We start from the raw sequence: 8729 nt of genomic DNA, 5'->3' as shown, positions 1-8729 counted from the left end.
TACAGGAATGCACTCCCAGGCTAGCATACTCTACTGGGCTAAAGCATACATTTTAAGCAAAAAATAAATATATTTCTTAGACTTAAATGATTTCATCATATAGAGTATTTAAATTGTACCTGCATTTCTACTATGCAGATTATTATAAGGAAAAGCTTTAAAAAAATCACTTTTAAAAAACAATTTATTTAGGCTTGGAACGCATTATTTCATTTTCCATTCATTGTAATGGGAAAACGTGCTTCGGTTTTCGAACGTTTTGGTTTTCAACCAGCCTTCTGGAACGGATTGTGTTCGAGAACCGAGGCACCACTGTAAATTAATTGACGTGAATTTTATTTAAAATGAAATCGGATAAGGCGCAATGGCTCTCCAGGTCCGTTAATAGCGCGCCAGGGATATTCCTACAGAATCTGCATATTGCATGATGTAATGTATATCAGAAAAATCTCTTCCTGCACCACCAACAAAATAGCGAATTACTGCTAGATGTCCTCATGAGAGTGACGATCCACTCGCATCCCTTTTTGTGACGACAATTCTGGCTAAATCTTCAGCTGTCTGGTTGACTAATATCACTAATATCACCGAACAATTCCCATCAGAAAATGTTTTCTTATATGGTAAAGCGAACAAGACAAATGTGTATATTTGCGAGGCTGCCGCATATTGCCTCACGCTCCGGCATTAAAAGCAACATCAGCGCGTTTTTGCCACTCTGACATCTGCTGTGTGTGTTTTGGTCCACGCGTCGGGTTCGAAAGCAGGCGTTCGTCGGACAAACACGAGCGCATTCCCGTCACGCGGGAGGAAGTGGCTAGGTGCTTTTACATGAATCACTCGGATCCTAAAGGGGGGGTCGGGGGGTAAAGCATTATAAATAGCCCTTCCAGAGGCAGCGTGTCAATGACTGCGAGGTAGCCACCATGTTGTTTTGGCTTCTGCTTCTGCTGGTGCCGCTGGCTGCTCGCTCCTCCTCGGCTGGGCCTCGGCTCGCCAAGGATAAAGACAACAGGCTGCTCGCCGAGGTAAGGCCGGAGGGTGTTGGGGCGACCCCTCGTCGGCGCGTCCGTGACCTCTTTGTCATACGCAGAAGTACCTCCGGCGCTTTTACGGCCTTCCGGTTGGTCTCCAAAGCCAGAAGAGGACGGCGGGAGACTTTGCATCCAAGCTAAAGGAAATGCAGAGGTTCTTCAACCTGGAGGTGGGTCATTGGGTCAATACCGCCATCAAGTGCCTTTGAGACTTTCGCTTCCACCTAACTTTATATTCGTTGTTTTAAGGAAAAATGCTAAAAATGTAAATTGGTCAAGCCTCTTACTAATCAACTGCAAAATATGTGGGTTTTCTGACAGGGTGGACATTTTGGCTAATATTAGCATCTCATGGTTGAACATCACTGAATACGATACAGATTACGAGCTTGCTGTGTAATGTTGAACAAATCTACTTCAAATTTATAAAATACATTTGATTTTGATATGATTGATTGATGCTTTTTTTTTTTTTTTTAGTAGCCATGTTTATACGAAGCCTTGTACAGTACAGCCTTGGTTCTCGAACGTCCCCCTTCTCGAACAAATCGGTTTTCGAATGAAAATTTTGAGGGTTTTTTGCTCCTGTTTTCAAACGAAAATCGGTACTCGAACGCCCCTAACAAAACCCGGAAATTACAGAACACGCGCGGCCAGACCAGCTGACCCTCGACGCACTCTGTTGTGATTTCTTACCTGGCCGAAGAAACCCGGAAATAACAGAACGCGTCCGGCGCAACCAGCTGACCCACCCACTACGCGCTTTGTTATTGTCAATTCGAACGAACGCCCGAAAAAACCCCGGAAATAACATATCTCGCGCGGCAGTTGATTCGGTTTTCGAACAAATTCGTTTTTGAACCACCTTCTAGAAGGGATAGTGCTCAAGAACCAACAACAAATGAATATCTAACGAAAATCTCACGTAAATTTGCAGTAACATTATCATTTAGGCTTTTTTTAAAAAAATGTCCTTTTTTTTTAATTAGTGTTACACACGTTCTGGCAGAGCAGTGTGTGGAGAAATGCCAAAAATCACATCGATACAATGAAGAACTATAAAACCCAAACACATTTAAGAGACTTGTCATTTCCTATGCACAAATGTTTTGCCACTTAAAGTAACATCTCATTATTCTGATACATTTTTATGTCAACTGAGTCACTGACGAAGAAAGGAAAGGCACTTTATTGTGATGTCATGAACCTGCGGTACGGGGGCAGACCCAAATGCAGGACTTCGAGGCGGAGGCATAATGTTCAATGTAGTTTATTCTGGAAATTGGGTCACACACGGTCTAGAATTCCGACAAGGCAGAGTTACAGAAACGCTCGGATAGGCAGGATCCAAAAGACATGCAGCAAGGTCCGATGCCTCTGGGGTAAACTCACAAACTCAACAGGACAGGATCAAACTAAAGGGCGCAGAATTGCTGTGACTAGGGTTACTCTAACTTACGCGTAAAAGCGGAGACTCCCACAGGCGGTGTATGCAACTCAATGGACTCAAGGGTATGGTCTGCCCAAAGTCGGCAGGTTTGGCTCCAGCTCACCTGTGTTTTTGTGTCTTTTTCCCACCCGTGCAGGTGACGGGCAGTCTGGATGACAACACCTTAGACGTAATGAGTCAGGCAAGATGCGGCGTGCCGGACCTTGGCGAATACAACCACTTCCCTCGGAACCTCAAATGGGAAAATAATATTGTGACCTTTAGGTACGCTGGCACAAATTTGAATCCATCATTTTTTTAAAGAGATCAGTTATTAATTTTATCTCGGGTTTTCAGGATTCTAAATTACACTCCGGATCTGAAGAGGTCCGACGTGGACCGAGCCATCCGGCACGCTCTCAACGTGTGGTCTGACGTGACGCCGCTGACCTTTAAGAAGCTGTATTACGGCAATGCTGACATTATGATCAGCTTCGGGAGGAAAGGTAATCATCAATAATTTACTCGTAAGAAACAAATTAATAGTTAATCACACTCTCAATGGCTGTCCAGCAAAATGTAAGATTTCAAGCGACCCCATTTCTGAGTACTTATGACTACTCAAACAAATATGTTCTTAATCATTTGAGAAAAACAATTAATATTACTGCAGCTCGCCGAGTCACTTAATATAGTTGTGAAACTCTTCTTTGCTCGTGTCTGTTGGACTGTGTTATACTGCCCCCGGTGGCCAAATTCATACACATTAGAAGGAGCTGCAATAAATGAATCATGACGCACAAATTGTTAATTGCTTTGCACCCATTCACGGTCAGGGTGGCAATTTTTTTTTTTTTTTTTGCCTTATTGAGATAAAAGTCTCCGAACAGGCCACAATCAAGGTAATAACACTTCTTTTTCATTTATGGTTAAATTATGTGATAACTTTACTAATTTTATATAATTTAATAATCTCGTCCCAAAAATGGAATGCTGCTCGCGAGAGGGTACTTGGGTTTTTCTTAGTAGATCGGGCCAAAAACCATAATCAGAATCAGATTAATACAGTTAAATATTTTGATATAGTGAAGGATATAATGCGTAAACATCATGATGTCCCAAAAATGGGACGCTGCCCACGCATGGGTTTTAACTATGTTATTACTGTGTAATGATTTGGGATACATTTTTTTTTTTGTGGGGGGGATTGCAAGGAATGATGGTATTCTAGTCCTGATTTTGACTATTCTGACTATAAATCCACAGAACACGGCGATCACAACCCCTTCGACGGTCCTAACGGGCTGTTGGCTCACGCTTACCCGCCTGGGCAAGGCATCGGCGGCGACACTCACTTCGACGAGGACGAGCACTGGAGCAAAGATTCATCAGGTCATTCATCGACTTGAAAATATTGCGTGAAGCGACATTTCATCAAAAAAATATTATCGGACTAAAGTATTGAATGTATGTCCTCCTCGCAGCTTACAACTTGTTCATCGTAGCTGCACATGAGTTGGGCCACGCCCTCGGTATGTCGCACTCCACCGATTCAGGCGCCCTCATGTACCCCATCTATTCGTATGCCACGGGGTACCCGCTCGCTGAGGATGACGTCAAAGGCATCCAAGCCCTCTATGGTGATGATGCGACGCGACAAAACCACGCTTTGTGCCTTACCTTTCTTTCAACATTTGATTTCTTTTATTCGTGTTTCGCAGGCCCCAACCCAGACCACAAGAAAGTCAAGCCGAAGCCGGACGCCCCCGAAAAATGCGACCCCGCTTTGAGTTTTGATGCTGCCACTGAGCTCCGAGGGGAAACCATGATCTTCAAAGACAAGTGAGTCCATGTGCACCTTTAAATATATATATATATATATATATATATATATATATTATGTCCCCAAAAATATATATACACAGTTTAAATAATGAGATTTCAAAATTCTTTTTAAAATTATTTTAATGATAATAAACATCAAGTTTACAATTATTTTAAGTGTGTATATATATATATATATATATATTTTTTTTTTTTTGTGTGTGTGTGTCCCCAAATATATATATATATTATATATATATATATATATATACACACTTTAAATAATGCTATTTATAAATTCTATTACATGTTGAAAATTATTTGAATTATAATAAACATCTAGTTTACAATTATTTTAAGAGTGTATAATTTTGGGGGACAGCCTTTATATATATTTTTTTTGGGGGGGGTTGTTTTTTTTTGTTTTTTAATATTTTTAATTTTAAAATGTGCATCAGTTAAATAATATTTAAAATAGAACATACATTTATCATAAATTAATAATAAGTACATGAATATACAATAAAATAAATACAATTTAAAATAAATGTCAATGTCATATGAATTACATATAATTTTAAATATGAAATAATTTTTTTTTTCATAAAAATACATTTAAAATAAAAATAAAATGAGCATAAAATTGTACAAAATTATTGCTGATTGAAGCAGTCACTGATGTAGTGGTACACACACCTAATTTTTGGTACGGGCAGCGTGGGATCGAGTCCCGCTCAGCGACAATGTTGATATCTGCCCTGCGACTGACTGCTGACCTGTTCAGGGTGTAGTCCACCTTTTGCCCGAAGCTGGCTGGGTTAGGCTCCGGCTCTCCCTGTGACCCATGTGAGGATAAGCAGTTTGTATAACGCATGGGTGGATTATTGTTGATTTTTTTTCATGTTGCAGATTCTACTGGCGCATCCACCCTCAGATGCACGAACCCGAGCTCACGCTGATCAAGTCCACTTGGCCGTCCATCCCCAACAAGGTGGACGCGGCCTATGAGAACCCAGAGAAGGACCAGGTCATCATTTTTAGCGGTGAGTTCACATTTGGAATGCGTTTTGATTTTTCATACACAGTATACGGATGAAGCGAAACAATCGCTTTGGTGTTTGGCAGGTATCCGCATGTGGGCCTTGAACGGCTACAACCTTGTGGATGGTTATCCGAAATATATCCACAAACTGGGACTTCCCAGGACCGTGAGGAAGGTGGACGCGGCTGTTTACATCAAAGACACGGGAAAAACCCTCCTCTTTCATGACGAGGAGTACTGGAGGTACTGCGCGTGATATTAATTGGACAGCAGGGCAGCCCAATGTGTCCATCGCGATCGCCAAGGCATGAACCGCGTGCCCCCCTCCCCCCCAAAAAAAGACATCAGCCTATATCACCCATCTCGTCACTTGATTCAGGTTTGGCTAATATGTCAATTGCGGGAGTCGATTGACTGACAGCACTCATTTACGTGAGGAAAAATAATTTATGAGTGGTCGATGAACAAATTAAACTCCTATCCCTCCCCATGCCTGCGTGGGTTTTCTCCGGGCACTCCGCTTTCCTCCCACATCCCTAAAACATGCAACATTAATTGGACATTCTAAATTGCCCAAAGGTGTGATTGTGAGTGTGGCTATTTGTCTCTATGTGCTCTGCGATTGGCTGGTGACCAGTTCAGGGTGTACCCCGCCTCCTTGCCCGCTGACATCTGGGATAGGCTCCAGCATTCCCTGTGACCATCGTGAGGATAAGTGGCTAAGAAAATGGATGGATGGAAAATAGCAAAATTAGCAAATAATAAAACAAATAAAAGAATGACTCATGAAATATCGTATTTTCCGCACTATAAGGCGCACCTAATAGCCTTTCATTTTCTCAATAGCTGACAGTGCGCCTTATAATCAGGTGCGCCTTATATATGGATCAATATTGAGCCTTTAGGGCAGCCCATCTAATGGATGCATAATGGAACCCCAACCTCTATTGTAGCGTCTATTTTATGCACCTTATACATGAAAAAAAAAAGTTTTAAAATAGGCCAGTCATTGGAGGTGCGCCGTTTAATGCGGTGCGCCTTATAGTGTGGAGAATATGGTAATTGAGACAAAACGTGCACGTTAAACGCTATTTACATGCTCCCACCATGCTGGTGTGGCATGAATGACCTCCATAGAGCCGCAAAGCATGCTGGGAGCATGCTGGGAGCATGCAAATAGCGTTTAATGTGCATGTTTCGTGTCAATTATTAAGTGTATTTTAGTGGACAAGTTACATAACGTTTGCGAATGTTGCAACTCAGCGTGCATAGAAGGTGTGCCACATTGTGAGGCGCTATGTCTAATGTGGCACATCGCCTAATTCGAAGGAAATTTAATAGCTTTATGATCGGGAAAATAACTGAGAATACAGTAAATTGGAAGAGAAAAACTATTTGGAGACCAAAATCCGAAAATAGGTGAACAGTGAATGGGCAAGAGCACACTATATACACAGTATAGACTACTGTACATAGACTGTATAGTGTAGACTGCTACCACTATGGTTTCATTTTTATTTTTAAATCATGCGTCTAGTCTGGGTGAGTAATTCCTCACAATTCGTTCCTTGTGGTCTTCAGCTTTTTTTATTTATTAAATTTATTTATTTATATATCGATATATTTTTTTTTCTTTTTTAACTCCCAGTTACGACGAGGCAAACGGAACCATGGATAGCGGCTACCCGCGATCCATAGAGACGGATTTCCCCGGAATGGACGACGAGGTCGACGCCGCCGTTTACCACTACGGTACTCGCTTACTTTTCTCCGTCGGTCGATTTCAATCCGAGGCGAACCGTCCGGGTAGTATTTGAATTTGCAATATTTTTTTTGTTCTTTCAGGATTCCTGTATTTCTTCCACGAGCACAAACAGTACGAGTACAGTTACAGGTCGAGGAAGGTCATCCGCATCCTGAGGAGCAACTTTATTCTTGGCTGCTGAGGTCGGGGACGTCTCTCGAAATACATGCATAGTAAAATGGAAATTATGGAGTAGCGAAATGAAAATGTTTATTGGCAACAGTGCTGGACACAGAAATCTAGAGAATTCTCATCCTTGTGAGCAATGATATTATTTATATTTACCTTTTGGTTTATTGTCTGATTTCCTGGTTGACTCAGTTTTTGTAAATAGATGATAATTTGATGGTTCAATAAGGTCTGTGCGCTCTCATGTATGAAAAAATTTGCAGTTGTATTATGAAATGTAGGGAAAGGACAAAGAAACGGGATCAATCGTTATCAAGAAGTCCCATTTCTAGTGCTGTAATTGTCGTTTGATTTTAGTGCTATTTATTGACTGATGTGAAATAAAAGTGTTCATTGAATTTTCTTTGAACTTGACTATTACTGAGGAACACCTAATTTTCTTTTGTTCTATTTTTTTTTTTTAAAAAACAAAGTAAATATTTGTTGTAACTGTAGAGGTTCTGCACGTTGCAAACAACCCAGTCAGTATCAAAACTAAAGAAAAAAATAAAAATGTATAGCTGATTCGCACATTCAACAAGGTAGAAATAAAATTAAATTGGGAATTATTGTTTAAATGATACGACAGTACATGAATTAACTTGCCTAAATTAAATAAAAGTGAAGAATTTTTGCTTTCTTTGATTGACTCTGACTTCTGTAATTTCAACATTTTACACTAGAGGGAGCCCGTATTCATATTTTGACAGCATGCGACTGCCATGAAAAATACATTATTGCTGACTTAGCAGTACATTAGATCCATTTAATACCCCTTCATTATCCATCCATCCATTCATTTTCCCGCTTATCCTCACAAGGGTCGCTGGAGTGCTGCAGCCTATCCCAGCTAGCAACGGGCAGGAAGCGGGTTACACCCTGAACTGGTCACCAGCCAATCGCAGGGCACATTGAGACAAACAGCCACACTCACAATCACACCTATGGGCAATTAATGTTGCATGTTTTCGGGATGTGGGAGGAAACCAGAGTTGCCCGGAGAAACCCCACGCAGGCACGGGGAGAATGTACAAACTCCACATAGGGAGGGCCGGGTCCTCAAAACTGAGTCCAACTCCTTACAGCTTCACCACCGTGCTACCTTACACCTTGATTATATTTTGTGCAAGATATAGTGGTTTATTTTTCTATTTTCAAGCACAATTAAAATTTTTTTTTTATACACTTTGGAAAAAAAAATCCTTTCTTACTGGGCAGTTTTGAGGTTCAGAGACTCCTTCTTTCTCACATTTTTTTCCCCGTCAGGAAAATGTGTAGTTACCTCTAATTACATCAATTACTAGACACTTGTTCAGACAGAAGATCATTTATTAATTGTTATAATAAATTAAATGCTGAGCCCATGTAAACTAGCATCTAAAGCATCTATAATCATCTGTCAAGTGACTTCAATTGTGGAGCTTTGCT

The 8729-nt window shown here is 40.9% G+C and overlaps 1 protein-coding gene across 1 annotated transcript; it reads left to right on the top strand.

Moving 5' to 3' along the window:
* The first annotated feature begins 846 nt into the window (after positions 1-846).
* Positions 847-7779, top strand: mmp13b (matrix metallopeptidase 13b). Its single transcript, XM_061827164.1, has 11 exons — positions 847-1028; positions 1094-1204; positions 2621-2748; positions 2821-2969; positions 3730-3855; positions 3948-4103; positions 4185-4305; positions 5197-5330; positions 5413-5572; positions 6978-7081; positions 7175-7779. The coding sequence occupies exons 1-11, from the start codon at positions 927-929 to the stop codon at positions 7273-7275; spliced, it is 1392 nt and encodes a 463-aa protein (XP_061683148.1). The 5' UTR covers positions 847-926; the 3' UTR covers positions 7276-7779.
* The last annotated feature ends 950 nt before the right edge of the window (positions 7780-8729 follow it).

This window comes from Syngnathoides biaculeatus, chromosome 8 (genome assembly GCF_019802595.1).
Source record: "Syngnathoides biaculeatus isolate LvHL_M chromosome 8, ASM1980259v1, whole genome shotgun sequence".
NCBI lineage: Eukaryota > Metazoa > Chordata > Actinopteri > Syngnathiformes > Syngnathidae > Syngnathoides > Syngnathoides biaculeatus.
Note: the sequence above shows the minus strand (reverse complement) of the source record. Positions and strands in the feature narration are given on the sequence as shown.